Source organism: Eleginops maclovinus, chromosome 6, assembly GCF_036324505.1.
Source record: "Eleginops maclovinus isolate JMC-PN-2008 ecotype Puerto Natales chromosome 6, JC_Emac_rtc_rv5, whole genome shotgun sequence".
NCBI lineage: Eukaryota > Metazoa > Chordata > Actinopteri > Perciformes > Eleginopidae > Eleginops > Eleginops maclovinus.
The window spans coordinates 8,290,452-8,309,315 of record NC_086354.1 but is presented as its reverse complement, the minus strand read 5'-3'; the positions used below and the strand labels follow the sequence as shown (position 1 = coordinate 8,309,315).

General features: G+C 41.8%; 2 protein-coding genes across 4 annotated transcripts in view; one reads left to right on the top strand and one right to left on the bottom strand.

Annotated features, from left to right (window-relative positions):
- The window catches only part of erich2 (glutamate-rich 2), a 78,083-nt gene extending 65,818 nt beyond the window's left edge, over positions 1–12,265 (bottom strand). Inside the window, exons 1-2 of the mRNA XM_063885778.1 lie at positions 12,107–12,265; positions 10,099–10,210 (exon numbers count right to left, since the gene is read on the bottom strand). Coding sequence (XP_063741848.1) covers positions 10,099–10,121 — 23 coding nt within the window. The 5' untranslated portion in view covers positions 10,122–10,210; positions 12,107–12,265. The remainder of the gene's footprint in view (positions 1–10,098; positions 10,211–12,106) is intronic.
- LOC134865930 (ETS-related transcription factor Elf-1-like) lies at positions 7,117–18,197 on the top strand. Of its 3 annotated transcripts, none has more exons than XM_063885774.1 (8): positions 7,117–7,342; positions 9,987–10,373; positions 10,469–10,586; positions 13,344–13,448; positions 13,623–13,778; positions 13,878–13,952; positions 14,693–14,888; positions 15,491–18,197. In XM_063885774.1, the coding sequence occupies exons 2-8, from the start codon at positions 10,314–10,316 to the stop codon at positions 16,086–16,088; spliced, it is 1,308 nt and encodes a 435-aa protein (XP_063741844.1). In that variant the 5' UTR covers positions 7,117–7,342; positions 9,987–10,313; the 3' UTR covers positions 16,089–18,197. The 3 variants fall into 3 exon arrangements, with proteins under 3 accessions (XP_063741844.1, XP_063741845.1, XP_063741847.1); XM_063885775.1 differs by lacking the exon at positions 7,117–7,342 and adding an exon at positions 9,736–9,904; XM_063885777.1 differs by lacking the exons at positions 7,117–7,342; positions 9,987–10,373; positions 10,469–10,586 and adding an exon at positions 11,634–11,936.
- Positions 18,198–18,864: the final 667 nt, after the last annotated feature.

The following is an 18,864-nucleotide window of genomic DNA, read 5'->3' as shown; positions in this document are numbered from 1 at the left end:
AATGCCAAAAGGTTAATGACATAAAGTGCTATATAATTAGCAATAAAATCTACTGTAAACCTAGATTTATAATGTTAGCTTGCCTGGGAGCTTCTGTCCTCCATGAAAACATTGTGGACTTTTCCCTTACTGACTGCATTGAACACAGAGTCAGTCAGACAAACACACTGTCTGTCCCAACACAAATACGAGTGCAGTACATTTTGACAGCACATATGCACAAACAGACCACATACCATTACACACAGTTTGTTTCTCCTCCCCATGGTTATAGAAGCCAGCATAAATCGCTCAAACATGGCAGGGTTGGAGGGTAGATAGTTGTGGGTTGTGTGTCTCAGGGGTTGGGGTGTGTACAGACCTGATTTGGCCCTTCTCTGCTTTCTCTTCTCCAAACATTCTTTTATGTTATTCCACCACAAAAATCCGCCATTATGCATATTTAGGCAGCATGTTCGGCAGACTTGTGCCTGCGAACTGCATTCAAAAACAATTACCAGCAGTTGTATGAGCACGATGTTTGACTTAACTTTCTAATATTTGGCAGCTCCTTCTCATGGAAAAATCCTGCATAGCAGATCTAGATATGCAGACACATATAGTTCTATCAGTTATTTGGGTAAAGCTCACTATCCACTCTTTTTACTTCCTCTGAATATATATCTATACTAAAGCTTTATGCACATTTCTTGCTCTGTGAGACCTTCTGGTGTCTTTTTATTATTAATTTATTCTGGATTAAAGGCACAAGGAGTCAGGATTAGCGTCCACCAACGTTTGGGAAGAGCCTAAAAAAACATGCTTTAATAACAAGTGAGAGAGAGAGAGAGTGTGTGTGTGTGTGTGTGTGTGTGTGTGTGTGTGTGTGTGTGTGTGTGTGTGTGCGTGCGTGCGTGCGTGCATGCGTGCGTGCGGATCAGCCATGGAAAAGCTTCATGGGAAAATGTCAAACCAAACTGAATATCCTCATGCAGCCTACAAGGAAGCAAAACAAATGCTATGTGGGTGGGAGTCTCTGTATCAGTGCGTCACTGAGTGTGTGTGTGTCAAGGCACCAAGGTCTGTGTGCATGCAAGTGTGCACGTTTGTGAAAAGCCTTTCTAAATATTGGCCTCATTTGATGTGCAGTTTTTGGTCACACGCCATTGATTTCACACTTGAAGGAATTGATGATAGATGACACAAAAACATGACTCATCGCTCACTTTCACAGATGTATATCGATAGACAACACACACAAACTGGTGCAGCAGTAGAAGCAACAGAAGGTGAGCAGACGTGGCCAGCAGAAGGAATTCATCAGACTGACGTACCATGGACTCTCGAGCCTGTCTTTCATCTACTTCTCCCTCAGTTTTATGTGGTGTACGTGGTGTTGTGTATTGGTCGTGTGACAGTGTGATGACAAATCTATGGGGCCAGAGTGTATAGCAGTTTGTCCATTAGTCGTTAGTTACCAGACTTTGACCAGTCAAATCTGCCTTTCGTAATATATATTTGTTTGCTTTATTCTATTGGCAGGTTTCTATTCCAAATAGCCTGCTTTTACAAAAAAACATAATCTTCATGCCTTGATCAACTCGTTCTTTATATAGCCTTCCTATCAATTGTTTTTAAGTTCAATAATAAACACAGATAACATTTGACATAATTTCTCCCATTTGTCACGGACATTGAAATCTTCCGGGACACGTTGACCGGTACAACGTTTTTCGAACAAAAACAATGTTGCGTTGGTCAGTCAGAGACTAATGCTGAAAATGTGACAATTGTCAACTTGCAGCTTACATCAACTAAATGTGCAGATGTTTTCATCTTCAGTGAGGTCAACGGGGTGAAAGCCTGTCTATCAGACACAATTAGGGCTGGACCTCGTGATTATTTTCAGTGTCAATAAATCTGAATCTAATTTATTTTCACCATACGTTTTTTTGACAAAAAGTGAGAAATACCTATCATAGTTTCCCACGGTGATGTTATTAAATTGCTTGTTTTATCTGACAAATACAAAGATATTCAGTTTCCAATCGAAGCAGATTAAGAAAAAAAACACATATTTACATTTAATATTTATTGGTATTTTAACGGTCTCACTGATCTGTCGATTAGCTAATAAATTAATCCACTTAAGGACTAGGGAACCATTATTTACGTTACGTTTTACTTTACTAGAAAAACCAAACCACACACAGGTAATACATGTTTTCTTTGAGCCCTTGTGTAAAAAAAAAAGAAAACTCTGCCACACAGTCAAGTTAATACAACAATGTTTGTGTATCTTCATTATGAACTGTAATATAATATTTGATTTGTTGTATTGAGGAGAAGGCAAAAAAATATAAATTAGGGAAAACATTTTCATTTGTCTTTCACTTTTCCGAGAACCGGCAGTATTTCCGAGGTCGCCTCCCTACGCCTGCGGGTTATGGGGGGGAAAACTCTGACTAACTCTGTTGTGTGTGTTTATGCACCAAACAGCAGTTCAGAGTATTCGGCCTTCTTGAACACCATGAAAAGAGTCCTGTATGGGGCTCCTAAATGGGACTCCTTAGTCTTTCTGGGAGACTTCAACGCACACGTTGGCAATGATGGAGACACTTGGAGGGGCGTGATTGGGAGGAACAGCCCCCCTGATCTGAACCGGAGTGGTGGTTTGTTACTGGACTTCTGTGCTAGTCATGGATTGGCCATAACAAACACCATGTTCGAACATAAGGATGCTCATAAGTGTACGTGGTATCAGAGCACCCTAGGCAGAAAGTCCATGATCGATTTTGTTATCGTATCATCGGACCTGAGGCCGCATGTTTTGGACACTCGGGTGAAGAGAGGGGCGGAGTTGTCAACTGATCACCAACTGGTGGTGAGTTGGGTCGAGTGGCAGGGGAAGCCTCTGGACAGACCTGGTAAGTCCAAACGTGTAGTGCGGGTGAACTGGGAACGTCTGGAGGAGTCCCAAGTCCAGGAGGCCTTCAACTCACACCTCCGGCGGAGCTTTTCAGGCATCCCTGTGGAGGGTGGGGACATTGAACCAGAGTGGGCGGTGTTCAAAGCCTCCATTGCCGAAGCTGCGGCAGGGAGCTGTGGTCTCAAGTTCTTAGGTGCCTCAAGGGGTGGTAACCCTCGAACCTCCTGGTGTACACCGGTGGTCAGGGAAGCCGTCCGACTGAAGAAGGAGGCCTTCCGGGATATGTTATCCCTGGGTACTCCTGACGCAGTTGCAAGGTATCGACGGGCTTGAAGGGTAGCAGCCTCAGCCGTGGCCGAGGCAAAGCAGCGGGTGTGGGAAAAGTTCGGAAAAGCCATGGAGAAAGACTTTTGGACGGCACCAAAGTTGTTCTGGAAAACCGTCCAACACCTCAGGAGGGGGAAGCAGGGAACCATCCAAGCTGTGTACAGTAAGGATGGGATGCTATTGACCTCAACTGATAGGGTGTTAGGGCGGTGGAAGGAACACTTTGAGGAACTCGTGAACCCGACAACTCCGCCCTCTATGTTAGAGGCGGAGCTGGGGGGGGAAGTCACTGAGGTAGTCAAACAACTCCACAGTGGCAAAGCCCCGGGGGTGGATGAGATCCGCCCAGAAATGCTGAAGGCTCTGGGTGTTGAGGGACTGTCATGGTTGACACGTCTCATCAACATTGCGTGGAAGTCGGAAACAGTACCGATGGAGTGGCAGACCTGGGTGGTGGTTCCCCTTTTTAAAAAGGGGGATCAGAGGGTGTGTACCAATTACAGAGGCATCACACTACTCAGCATCCCCGGGAAAATGTACTCTAAGGTGCTGGAAAGGAGGGTCCGACCGATTGTCAAAGCTCAGATTGAGGAGGAACAATGCAGATTTTGTCCTGGTCGTGGAACGACGGACCAGCTTTTTACTCTCGCATGGATCCTCGAGGCGGCTTAGGAGTACGCTCATCCGGTCTACATGTGCTTTGTGGATTTGGAGAATGCGTATGACCGGGTTCCCAGGGAGATACTGTGGGAGGTGCTGCGGGAGTATGGGTGAGGGGGACTCTACTCAAGGCCATCCAACCTCTGTACTCCCAAAGCGAGAGCTGTGTCAGGGTCCTAGGTAGCACGTCGAACCGATTTCCGGTGAGGGTTGGCCTCCGCCAGGGCTGCGCTTTGTCACCAATCCTGTTTGTGATATTCCTGGACAGGATTTTGAGGCGTAGTTGTGGGGGAGGGGGTTTGCAGTTCGGTGGGCTAAGGAATGCACCACTACTTTTTGCAGATGATGTGGTCCTAAGGGCTTCATCGGTCTGTGACCTTCAGCACTCACTGGATCGGTTCGCGGCCGAGTGTGAAGCAGCTGGATGAGGATCAGCAACTCCAAATCTGAGGCCATGGTTCTCAGCAGGAAACCAATGGACTGTCCACTCCAGGTAGGGAATGACGCCTTACCCCAAGTGAAGGAGTTCAAATATCTCGGGGTTTTGTTCTCGAGTGAGGGAACAATGTAGCGTGAGATGGGCCGGAGATTAGGAGCAGCGGGAGCGGTACTGCAGTCACTTTACCGCACCGTTGTGACGAAAAGAGAGCAGAGCCAGAAGGCAAAGCTCTCTGTCTACCGGGCCATTTTCGTTCCTACCCTTACCTATGGTCATGAAGGGTGGGTCATGACCAAAAGAACGAGATTGCGGATACAAGTGGCCGAAATGGGATTTCTCCGCAGGGTGGCTGGCATCTCCCTTAGGGATACGGTGAGAAGTTCAGTCATCCAGGAGGGACTCGGAGTAGAACCGCTGCTCCTTCGCGTTGAAAGGAGCCAGTTGAGTTGGTTCGGGCACCTAGTAAGGATGCCACCTGGGCGCCTCCCTGTGTTCCAGGCACATCCAGCTGGGAAGAGACCGAGGGGTAGACCTAGGACCAGGTGGAGGGATTATATCTCTTCGCTGGCCTGGGAGCACCTTGGAATCCCCCAGTCAGAGCTGGTTGATGTGGCCAGGGAAAGAGAAGTTTGGGGCTCTCTGCTGGAGCTGTTACCTCCACGACTCTGACGGAAAAGCGGGAGAAGATGGATGGATGGATTTTCATTTGTCTTCCATTATAATAATTTAAAAATAAAAGTCCCTTATCACTTCAGCTTTACACAGTTCACGTGTGAAATTCAATCGCTGAATAAAACAACTGGAAATGGATGAAGACAGATGTGTTTTTACTTTATGTATCCGTCATCTTGTAGATGACTTTGTAGTTGAGAATAAACTAAATAAAAACAAGAAATTAAGACTTTTCATTAAAAAAGGCCTGAATTTTCCGAACAATATTCATATAAAATAATGATCCAGTAGAAAGCCGTATCTTTTAGTCTCTTAGCATATTATCACAATTCTGCATTGATTTGGAGTCAAACGCTATTGAAAAATTAATGAGAGAAAAAAAAGTTAATTGTTTTCCCGTTTTCCGAGCACTATAATAATTTTCATACAGTCCCTTATCACTTTAGCGTTACACAGTTGGAACTCTAAATAAAAACAAGCTTCACACTTGTGATTATTACCTAAACTGAAAATAATGACCGCGATTTAGTTGGATTACTTGCAGGAAATTAATAATTTCTCAGTAAGAATACCTTTCTCCCTTGTAGTCACACATACACACATTGCAACAATAAAATACCCTCTGCTTCTTTATAAAAAACATTATGGGAGTTAACATGTGTTTGAGCCAAACCAGCACATTCTTGAAGCTGCCTGGTGTTGCAAAAGTGCGGGGAAAAAAAAGATAAATGAAAGAATGAACCTTGATTTATTCTGCTTTATCGCACACCACCCACCCACAGATATTGCATGTATATGGATCAGATTAAAGATGGAATAATCTTTTCATAAAAATGCTGTTCCCTGCACATATTCAAAAGATGAACATTTTAAGATCCTCAAACCCCAATTTTGTAATAAATAAGTGACTATAACTATTAATGGTCAGTCTCTAGATATCGTCATTAGACCTTCTTTCTAAAGCAAAAATCATATACGGTATGAAAAGCTTTATCAAACAAGTTCTCACACTACACCAACTGTTTTGTATCTATTTGTGGACATATGACTGTAATGCATGAGAAGCTATCTTTTCTTGAGGTTCACAGAGAGGGTAGTTATATAACCGGTAAAGCTATGACAGTATACAGAGACAGCATGGCTGGCTGCAGAAGGCCCCATTCTCAGTAGAGGGCTGACAATTTACAAGAAACAGTGTGAATCAGTGATCATAAAGCCTGCACCAGACCCATGAGAATCACTCAACCAAAGTCAGTGGTGGGTTTTCATACACACTTTTTCATAATTAAAAGAAAGAGGGAGGCAGTAAGGACATTGCTCACCCTGTGGTGAGGGTGTCAATGCAGAGTTTACCCACTAGGGCGCATCAGGGACTCGATAAAGGCAGATGTGTTTTTTATTTATGTATCTGTATCCTGAAGGCTTTGTGGTTCATTAAAAAAAGTGTGAGCTATAAATTTAAAAAGATTTAAAAAGAACAATATTAAAATAAACTGTGTGTCTTACTTTTCTAACATATTATTAGAATTCTGTATTGATTTTGAGTCATACTATGAAAGCTATAAATGTATTTGTATCTTTATTAAAAAAAGCCATAATGAAAAGTAGAAAACAACCACACTTAATAGTATTTCCTTTTAAATAGGATTTATATAAAAAGGCTTAGCCCTTTTATGTATTTCATTTATATGTATTTTGTATTTGTTTTTCATTTGTTTTCTGCACCTGATCCTATTAGTGTATTGTAAAATATATCTGATCATTGTCATTGTATATTTTAAACTCTATTTTGGAGCCATATTGAAGCCAGTTTGTTAAGATTATCTGTCAAACATAACTTCTTATATTGTATCATATTCATTTGTGCTTAGCTGAGGGTGACCAACTGATCTGATATGTGGTGAGGTCATCACACAGCACCAGGCTGTTTGCAGATAGGTTGCTTTGCTTTCTGCTGCTTTACATTGCAAATACACCCGTGTTTACATTTGCCTCTCACTGACAATGGTCACTATGGGTTACCTTGAGTCACAACACAGGTAACCAATCAGAACTCACAGGGGGGGCAGTACCCGGGTAAAAAAAAAAAAAAAGAGGAAGCAATAACTGGCAAGGTCTGACGAGAAGAAGAAGAAGAAGAAAAAACAATTCTACATTGCTCTAAAGCCAATGTGGCAGTTTCATTGGTGACAGTGTATTCTCGACAGGAAGCTGATCCCAGGTCTGTACGCACATGAAGGTTCACTGTTTGCCAAAAGGGATGAGAACAATTTCCGTTCCTCTTCTGGATCCTGTGGCCAGCTGCTGCTCTGTCAGACACATGCTGTAAACACAAGGTAAGCCCACTGCTTCTTCTTCATTAAAACAGGCCCACTACTCTTTATTAGAAATGATAAAGCTACAGAAAGTGCTAGTCTGCTGTTGCATGCCATGTGTTGAAAGGAAAGTGAAAGTATTTTTCAGAAAGTGTGTGTGAGTTTCTCAGCGTGGCTTTTTGATGAATTTTAACCACATTTGTTTTGTAAAAAGTACATTTTAGCTAGTAATCATGGCGAAACCACAAGTGTATACAAGGAACCCCCCAGAAAACAGAAGTGTGTTGTGACCACCTCCACCAATCTCCTGCTCTCCCCACACAGACTGCATTTTTCACTGTGTTCATTTAACAAGGCCAGAGAGCAACAAGAAGGGCTTATCAGCAGCTCCCTCGCTTGCCATACTGTTATCAGCCTGGCCTAATTCTCACACACACACACACACACAGCCCCTTTCTGTCAAACACAGCCGCCACACTCTTTCTATCGCTGACTCTCTCTTGCACACACACACATGCGCGCAAACTGGGGAATGAATGTTATGGGGGGCTTATCAGTGTCCTTAGGGGCCTGGCAACCACTTCACAGAGTCAGATCCCGGAGCCGAGGCCACAGAGAAGAACCTATGTGACCGGAGTGCTGATGAACAAAGGCTCTGTGCTGTTCAGGGACTCCTCTATAGAAGCAGCAGGCTGCAGGGCATGCTGACAATACTCATACTGTATGTACACACGGCACAATGGCAGGCAGTAGTGGCTACCACTCGTAAAAAAAAGTCAAAATCTGTATATACAAGTAGCTTCGTGTATGTTTATTGATAGTGAAAAAAAAAAGAGAAGCTAGGCACTTTGCCATTCTGTACACACAGAGCAGGATTTTCAGGTTATGAAGTAGCTGTTAATTAATGTTGCTGCAACAAACTACTATCTGTTCATTACATTAACAACATGATTTATATTAAACAATCTCCTTTTGGACTGCAAATTCTTAATATTTTCTAAAATAGATATTGACAAAAGCCTTTGCCTTTTCCCCAAAGCTCAAAAAGCTATCTTCAAGTTGCTTGTTTTGTTTGACCTCTAGTTTTAAACCCAACAACTTAAGACGAACTCCTATCATAGTAGACTATTATATTCAGATTTCTTTTCAGATTCAGCTGTAACCGTTCAAACAGTAAAGCTTTTTATACATCATACAGAACATTATAGTAAAGAATGGGTTTATTTCTCCTCATTGACTTTAGAATTATTTAAAGGAGACATTATGCTAATTTGTAGGTTCTTATTGTATTTTTAGGTTTCAACTAGATCATGTTTACATGCTTTTGTGTTTAAAAAACACTTTTTTTCTCTCATAATGTCCGTCTGAATATACCCGTAATCCTCTGATTTCTGAAACGCTCCATTGGAGCGCCTGCCTCTTTAAGACCTCGTCCGAAAAGCACAGTAAGATCATTTTCAAGTCGTTCGTGGAAATGAAGATTCTAATTATGCTTCATGTGACATAGAAAATAAAGCCAAATCTGAATGGCTTGTTAAATTTTGTAAAAGCAGCAGTCCATAAAAAAGATTTTTCAGAGTATAAAGGGTAGGCACTCCAGAGAGTTAATTGTTTGTGCACAAGCAGTGAAAAGGCGATTTTTCATATTAATAAATAGATTCCCCCTTTAAACATCTTATCTCTCCTCTTATAAACCTTTGCATACCGCATACATTACATTGAAAACAATGCTGAGAGAAACTATCCTCTATTTAACTTGTGTCCTAAATCGTTGAGCACAACACACATCGGAGGAAGCTGAAAAATGTAGAAGGCCATTGCTGGCAGATGATGTTGGCAGCGGTTTGGCACAGGAACTCAGGAAGCGGTGCCTCCTAAACTGAGCTGTGCTTCCTGTGTGATAACTGACCCAAACATGTTGTGCTTCCACCACACACACACACACACACACACACACACACACACACACACACACACACACACACACACACACACACACACACACACACACACACACACACACACACACACACACACACACACACACACACACACACACACACACACACACACACACACACACACACACACACACACACACACACACACACACACACACACACACACACACGGAATTATTATACATTTTCCGATTAAAAAGGAATTGGCCAGAGGAAGTGAAGAAAAGAAAGTGACTGGTAGGGAACGGGGGGGGGGGGGGGGGCAGTAACAGTTTATTGTTCTAAACGTCCGATTCACAGTCATGGTGGAATGTGCTCATAACGCCCCTGAAACCTTGAACATCGTGCAAAGAGATGATGTTTTAAGTTCAACGCCAGCTGCCTCCCCCTATCTGTACCACACACACATACACACAGCGAGAGCACACATTGCAGTGCAAGCGCTTCCTTCCTGTTGCTAGTTTAGTCTCTTTTAGAGGCAAGATAAGAGCAAAAGCATGAGATATATCAAAGAGGGAAGTTTAGTGGGCTGTTTTCCCCGCCCTTTCAGATCAGAGTGACCAACGTTTTTTTAATTATTCTGACATTTTGTTTGAAAACTGGCACTTGTTGCTCACTGCAGGTGTGGTATACTCACTTCTTCAGGTTTTTGTAAAAAGCAGCTCACATATTTGCTCTCGTTTCTCTATTTTGTGATCTTGCAGGTTCGGTCAGACCACAGGGTTGTTTAGCAGCCCCCACTTCCTCATCGAGAGTCGAAGCAGAGCACCAGCTTCCTGTGACGCCTCTGAGTCTCTGGTCAATTAGTTTACTCACATCACTGCTGGATTGAGCCGCATGGAAGGAGAGCGGCCTCATCGTTGCATCCTGTGTGGAGGTTTCTGGTAGATCTACCCTGGTATTTGAAGATTCTCTCGAAGAGCTGGATCTGTCGGGATATAAAAACACATTCAATCGTTAGTTATCTTCATATGACAGCTGTGATGCTGTTCTCACGCAGTTAAGGTTGTGTGTGTTTGGGAGATTCGGCCATGCTACAGCAGTCGGAGCTCATCTTTGACTTTGCCAGTGACCATGTTAACATGTCACAGGTAAGCAGCGGCTTCTCTCCGTCTATTGAAACTGAGCACATATCTAAATCCGACAAATTGTAATCTAATCTAATCTGATTGTCTTTTTGTTGCAGTTGGGGGTTTACTCGGATTACCCCGCGGTGATTGTGGAGCAGCTTCCCCATCCACACCTGCTCTCATATGCAGGGCTAGCGTGTGAACAGTCACAGCATCACCAGCAGCTGTTCAAAGGTCAGTACAAACAACACACACAACCCCAGCCTTTATTTACCTGTTGCTGCACAGTTGTTTTTAAATCTTATTTGAATTTGGGAATACCTATCAAATATGCTATGTTGAGCTTGGAATACACCCTTGGAATAAAGGGAGCCTCAAGGTTACTGGAAGAACCTATAACAACTCAAAAGGGCCTGGAAGGCAATAAATTAGTTCCGAAATGAATGAATAAGGATACAGAAGGAGTTCCTACTGTGAAATCTAAACAGAGTACTAGCGGTTAAAAATATATATATTTTCAATTTAGCTAGGGTAAATCATTTATAAATCTTGAGTAAATAAATTCAATTGATCTTAATCCCACAGCTCTAATACCACTTGTTGACTTTAACAGCAGGAATACAAATAGTAACTCTGTCATCAGGGGTGTCTTTCAGATGCCTTTTTACAACGGTGTGGACTTTTTCAATCTCTAAACCGCATGCCCTGTTTCTGTTTTTGTTCTGATGTATTATATGCAGTGGTGAAGAGTAATTAAGTACATTTACTCAAGTACTGTACTCAGGTAACATTTTGAGCTACTCGTGTAATTCCATTTTGTTGTACTTTGTAATTCAACTCCACTACAATTCAGAGGTGCATTGTGTACTTTTACTCAACCACATGTATTTAATACCTTTAGTTACTTTGCACATTTGGAAATATAATCAACACTTAAATCAGACTTTAACTGCACCTGGAGAAAATTCACAAGCTACCCTGCAGTATACTTAGTCATCAAAACTAGCTGCACCTTTAGCCAGCTTTGATAAACACTTGAATTATAATTTAATTATAATCAAAACATATGTTATTCTGAAATGGGCTAATCTGCAAAATGAGTACTTTTAGTACTTTAAGTACATTTTGATGCTAATACGTTTTTACTTTTACTTGAGTGACATTTTGAATGCAGGACTTTTACTTGTAAAAGAGTATTCGTACATTACTTCTATTTTTACTCAAGTACAAGATCTGAGTACTTTTCCACCTTATATGAGGCCTTTTGTAACACCTTGACCAGGGATTACAGGTTAAAAATAGTCCGATGAAATTATTATTATCGGTCTAAACGTTATTCCTACTATATTAAAAGTTCCACTAGATGTAAACCCACAGCAAAGAGGCAAGGGACACATGCGCAGTCGGAACCCTCGCACATGGATGAGACACCCTCAGCAAAAAAAAATCAGGAAGTGAAACAAAACATTCCTGGCTTGTGTTTGGGATAGACCGTTAATGAATCACTTAAGGATGTAGACTTGGTCAATTCGGAATACAGCACACATGCTACAGCTAGTTCCTCACCCGTGCTGGAAATTAAAAGTAAGTTATATCACTATATCTTGTTGTTTTCCGACTTTACTCTGGTTGCGTGCAGCTGAAGTTGGGCATGGCGAGGCTCTGGTAACAAGCTAATAGTGAGTGACATCGCTTGCACACCGTCATGGACAATTTATTTTAAGATTGCAATTGTTTTTGGGGAAGCAACTTACCTGCCGTGTTTGTATAAACATGGCCTTCTGTTTTGACATATCGTATGCTGGTTTTTCTCGGCGGGAGAGCGTGTTTGAGCCCACGACACACAGCTGTTAGCTAGCCCACCGCCTCCCAGCCTGTTCACGTCACGTAAATTAATGCGCAGAAGAAAATTCACTCCCTTTTGATGATATTCTGCTTCGGGGACATGCATGTGGCGAGATAACTACGCTGATGTGTGATAAACAGCGGAAGCCCAACGAGGCCAATATTGTTGTTGGAAGTAAAAACACTATAAGCAGTGGTGGAAGAAGTATTCAGATTCATTACTTGAGTAAAAGTACAGAAGTATTATCAGCAAGTACTAAGTATTTAAAGTAAGGGCAGTAATTCTTCAGAAAAATGGCCTCCATGTGCGATTTATTATACTACATATTATTATATAATATTCTTGCATCAAATAGTATTTGACTCAAGTAGATAAACGTACAAACTGACACCAAACATATTTTTTAGAGATGTATAATGTTAACATTTTTGATGAGTAGCTTAAAATGTTGAATACATGTAGTTGGATAAAAGTACAATATTTGCCAATGACATGTCTTGGAGTAGAAGGATAAAATAGACCTCCTAAACAGGGCACACCTACTTCCAAATGTGCCAGTTTTAGAACCTCAACTGTCCACCCTAATGTTGTGATTGAGAATGAGTTAGGCCTAAAACTAGTTAAATAACACAAAGGCCTGAAAAGAAAGCGAATGGATTAACGGTGTATTGTCCGGTTGCTGCTTCCACCATGGGCAGTGGTGGCGAAGTCCGTAGGGTGAGTGGGGTACAATAACGGGGCACTTGAACCTATCTAAAAGGTGTTGAGACAGAAAAAGGTTAGGAGCCACTTTCCCATGTCTCTTAAATGTATGCCATTTCAAAGGTGGAGTGGCTTATATGTGGTGCTCCCGATTAGCATCTGTAATATATTTCCTCTATATTTTTCTTAAATGGAAAACAGTTCGATCAAATTTGTATTGGGATAGCAGGACAATGTACAGAGCCACTTATCTTGCGATGCTAACTAAAACCATCTGCATTGCTAGATATCTCCTGCTGTGAGTGGAGGTTCCTTGTAATTTGGCTCAACTTTCAGCATTCATCCTCCCTGTGTTTCTAGTGTTGAATTACTACTGAATGCCACCCTCCTTCATCTGTTAAAAAAATGTTTTTGTTTGTCACTCCCATCTCTGTGACCTGCAGTGGAGCAATATGAAAGTGGAGAGGAAGAAACCATGGAGACACTTGTTGCTGCTGACTCTCTTCTTAACATGGACTGCCCTGACACCTTGTCACTAGAACACTACTGTAAGCACACACACACAAGCACACACACTTATGTTAACATGAACAGAGCGAAGATGAATAAAACCATGCCACTGCTTTTTGATGTACAACATGTTTGAGTGCGCCATGTTATTTTTAGACATGGTGGTCACAATGCTGTTCTCTTTCATTAAATCTGTTTGTGCCCCCCTGCAGCCCAGACCTTCCTACCGTCACTGGGTGATGTCATCACAACTCCTGTTACCCAGGTGACCGTGTCAGCAGAGGGGATTGTGGGAGCTGTTGATCAGCCGCAATGGCACTCGCTGCACACCAAGAAGCCTGCAACACAGCTGCAGTCAAAAAAGAGAGGTCAGTCACTTTCTAAAGTTATTGGCGTAACAGTAAATAACTGTTGTGATATAAAATATCTTGTATATGACTTCTGCTTTTGTTTTTTCAAACACTCAGGGAGAAAACCTCGTCATAGAAGGGCAGAGTCTCCAACGCCAGATATTGTAGTGAAGAAGGACAAATACAACAAAGGTATCGTCACATATGACAACAGTTGTTAAAGGTGCCCTATTATGCTTTTTGGGTTTTTTTCTTTCCTGTAATGTGTTATATTGGTTTTTGGCAGCACAGGCCCCTTTAAGCCCTTTTTTGGATGTGTATCATGCATCAATGTGGAGGCAGTGTTACATGTTGGCCTCAAGTCTGTATAGTTGCCAGATTCACCTTCACCAAAATGTCACAAAAGCCCTAGTAAAGTTTCCACAACCCATCAGCCCAACATCAGTATCGGCCTATTTTCCTTGTTCAATGCAACCGGCAAAAATCGTAAAAACAAGTTTCCGTTCGCAGATAGCAGTGGCTGATATTTATGTTATGTGTCGCAACATTTTTGTACCTACTAATGTAGTTTCACTCAAAAAGGCTGGCTATTGGACTAAAGCTAAAACTTCATTTATTTATCAATTATTTTTAGAATATTTATGTGAAGGAAGGCTTTGTGGAAGGGTGTCTCCTATGGTCCTAACTCCAATGATTTCATTTGTGGTCATGCCAACATGGGGATCAGCCTTGATTTATACCGGCGCAAGTCTGAAATAAATGCCGCCTGAGCTACATTAAGGCCGCTGCAATACATGCTCAGTGAGATGAGAGAAACCACTGTGCATCCCAGGGGTTCACTAACCTTTGCAACAAAGCTTTTACGACAGTCATTTTCAATGTTGTTTCTTCGACTTTCCTTTTCCATCATGTTTCCTGTGTTTGTCCTTCAGGAGGAAACACACTGTACCTGTGGCAGTTCCTGATGGAGTTGCTCCAGGATCGACAGGTCTGCCCCCGCTACATTAAATGGACTGATCCCCATGCAGGCATCTTCAAGTTAGTCAACTCAAAAGCGGTGGCCAGACTCTGGGGCAAACACAAGAACAAGCCGGATATGAATTATGAGACGATGGGCAGAGCTCTTAGGTAAACTACAAAAGAAGGTTCAAAATGACATTTTAACTCATGCTGTGCCTCAAATTGCGTACTTCTGTACTTACATGTGCTGTTTTGAATTCATAAGTCTCAGCAGCCTTTTGACTCAACAGTCAAAAGGTTGAGTGTGGAATGCTGGATACTTCTTGCACTAAACAATAACAATCTTGGCTATAGCAGATATTACACGGCGAACTGTAAATATGAATGCTTCAGTAAACAACTAAGAGTTACGCATGTGTTTGGTTTTTTTTAAGCCACAGAACAACATACTGGTGTCCAAAGGATGCAACCGCTAATTTTCTAGGGTTAATCGAAAAGTCTTTAATGATTTGGTACTACAAACTAGCTAGCTAGCTAACAGCTGCAATCATCTCTTCCAGTGAGGGCAGAGCAGCTGTGTCCGATTTGAGACAACACCACACAGTCAAAATTCACACACTGCACAAGTGTTCACAATGCACAACATGGCAGTGTACTAAATAAAATATTCAACGTGAGACGCAGCAGCGGTCATAACTGTACTTTATGTCAATATATTTTGTTTTTGCTTGATTTGTTTTTATTAACGCTAATTCTTTCTGTTCATATAGGTACTACTACCAGAGAGGCATACTGAATAAAGTTGAAGGCCAGCGTCTCGTGTACCAGTTTACCTCTCTGCCCAAAGATATGATCTACATCACCGATGGAGATGGCATCAAAGAGGAAGAAGATGACGAAGACATTGATGAGGGTGTGAGCGATGACTCAGATGACAGCACCGTACCTTCGAGCGACCAATCGGTGGAGGATGAGGAAGATTCTCCCCCACCGCAGAAGAAAACATCGAGCTGTGTCCGAGCCCCGGCTACTCAGCGGACCAGGCCGGCTCCCCGGTCCTCAGCACTGCGTGACGGTGTCACACGTTCTGCCACCAACAGCCTGATCCAGGAACAGCATTTGCCTATCGTGTCCGCGGAGATGCTGCGGACCCTCCAGAACCTGCAGAAGGTCCAGTCCCTGCAGCCTGCGGGTCACGCCTCAGTCTTCAAAACCGCTCAGCTGCTGGGCAGTATGTGCGAGCGGCAGGCTGCGGCTGAGGGCAGCGTGGACAGTGAGGGTGCACCTGATGTTAAGTCACACCCGGGACTCAAAATGTCACAAGTGGGGACGCCACAGCTGGTGCCTTTAACTAGCTCTGACCAATAGTGTGGTGCAGCAATCATTTATGTAGGCAAACCTGGAAGTTAGCATAACTAGGGGGTCCCTCAACAACAAGCAGTTAAGATATTTCCATTGGATTTTGGAATATTGCCCAAAATTTGATCATAATACTTTCTTCAGCAGGATTATTTCCACAAAGTAACACAAATGTTATGATTTTTGAAGCGTTGATGCAATCAGCTGAAATTAAAAGGTTATATAAGCTATATGAGGCTATAACTTAACAACATCCATTCCTATGACCTCACTTCAACTCTGCTAAGCTAAAGGTGGCTTATGTTTTGCGTGATGATGTTTGGAACTCTCATTTAGATTTTTTTTTAAAAGTTATTTCTGGGGGGCTTTTTGCCTTTAATCCGACAGGCCAGTGGAGAGTGACAGGAAAGTGGGAGAGAGAGTCGGGGTGGGATCCGGAAAGGACCAGTTGCGCCACGGCCGGGCCAGAAACAGCTATTTTAATGAAATATAGAAGCTTCAGACATTTACGAGAGGTACATTTGCTTACGTATTTTATTTCATACAACAAAACCTGAAAATCTCTCAAGCTTGTGTTAGCCAAAGACCTGTACCCAAAGAATCTCCTTAAAAACGTTAAATCAGCAAAGAGGGAACCAGAAATGGTCAAATGCTAACTCATTTCCGGGTTTTGGGACTCATTCCTGCACCAGTCTATAAAAAATACCCTTATACACACACGCACGTACACTCCACTGACTCAGGACCAGTAACAGAGCTGCATTCTGCGGTGGCAATGTGGCACTGATCCTGGATTATTTTTGTATTTTAGGATATATTATGTAATGATAACAAAAGTAATTCTCGATCACTGCTTCCTCCTCTACATCTGAATTTGCAGGAAACCAAAATTCCACAACATTTAGCAGTTTATCTTATAAAAGACTTCAAATAAAAGCTTGTGCGCTTTATCTAAGCCGCCGTTAATCATAAGACACCATGGACAGACATGCACTGGATTCTGCAGCCGCTCTGCAGACACACCCTACGCTTGCACACCACCTCCAGCGCCATGGAGCCAATTATCTGAGCAACACCCTGTGCACTCCTTCTAAGTCTTTACTCTCGTTCTTCTTTTTTTCTTTTACTATCACATGCTGAATCATTCCTCTGCCTTTAAAGTGGCTTTGCACTAATGTTTACTCCTGCTGTACGTTTCTTCTCCAAGTGCCTGACGATTCTCAGTCCATCCTGTCTCTGCTTCCTTGTAATCGTGAGGTTAAGGGAAAACATTCCATATTATTATTGTTTTTTTATACCTTTTTCTATCATATATATCTAAATTATGTTTGTATTGTGACATGTTGAAAACAAGGGATCACTGTTGTTTCTAGAATAGTAATTGAGCACTGCTGCTGCCTGTAGGCGATGCATCTACTCAGTGTATCTGGCTTTTGTCAACAATCACCAAAGTGAGATGGCCTTATATTTAGCCTCATGTAGAGTTACACCGCTACTATTTAGCTGTGCACACAATCCATTCTTGTTATTACACGTATATAAATGCATATATGGACCTGTAAAGCCTTGATAACTTTATGTATTGTGTGTTATATACTGTATCTTGTCTGTGAACATGCTTGACGTTGTGCCTTGTTGCCATTTTTCTCCCTCAGGTTCGTACAAAATTAGTTTTACTGACTATACTCTATGCAAAGAGTAAAACAGCAGACACTTTTTTTATGATGAAGTAATGCTTCTGTGGTGTCCCTTCAGTTGATCTTAGTTTAGCCTCACAAACCTCACTCCAAATTAAAGTGTGTGAGATTAAGTCTGACTGCTGTGAGGTTAAGCTTGATTTTGGAGATGCTTGTAATTGTGCCTTTGCCCCCAAGGGAACCCTATGCAAAATCGTTTTCACTTTATTAGCGAGCAAACCATTTGTTTGGAATCCGCTCTCTTTGCTTTATCTGCAGGCCTCTTGATACTGTACGTTTGACTGCTATTGATAAGTGAGCTTGTAGCAGAGGGAGAGGTGGAGTTTCTTTTGCCTTATTTTGGTGTTTGCTTTCATACAGTACAGACACTTTAAAAAGAAAATGATCTGTTATATGTAATAAATGTAATTGTGTCATTGTCCATGAGAAGTTCATTGTCACTCATTTATTCACTCACTGGAAGTTCATATGTGGTTTAAAGTGCATTTATTGATGTAATACAGTGTATACCAACAATTGTGAGTTATTTGTACTTTTTATTACATGGCAGTTATTTGGTGAAATATATATTTTAGTGAAGATACTTTTTAGATACAAATATATTTTTATACAAAAATAATAAATGTATAAATTAAAACTTATTTTTTAGAGATGATGTAAGGAAACACATTATGGCAAAATGGCATTTAAAAACAGTTTAAAAAGCAACGATAATAAAATAAATATAAAACATGAATAACACAGGTATAAAATACATAAATAAAAGTTACAGTGCAATGTAAGATATGAATAGCATTATAAGCAGCGGCAAAAAGAAAAGTCTTCAGCCTGGATTTAAAAGTAGTAAGAGTTGCAGTGGACCTGCAGGTTTCTGGTAGTTTGTTCCAGATATTTGGAATAACTGAACGCTGCTTCTCCATGTTTTGTTCTGACTCTGGGGACAGAAAGCAAACCCGTCACAGAACACTTGAGAGTTCTGGACGTTTCAAAATGTAACAGTTTACGTTGTGCTCTCGTGTATTTTCATATGATGTGAAAGGTTCGCTGTCTCATTAAAACGTTGTCCTGTCGTACCCCCTCCCTGCCTG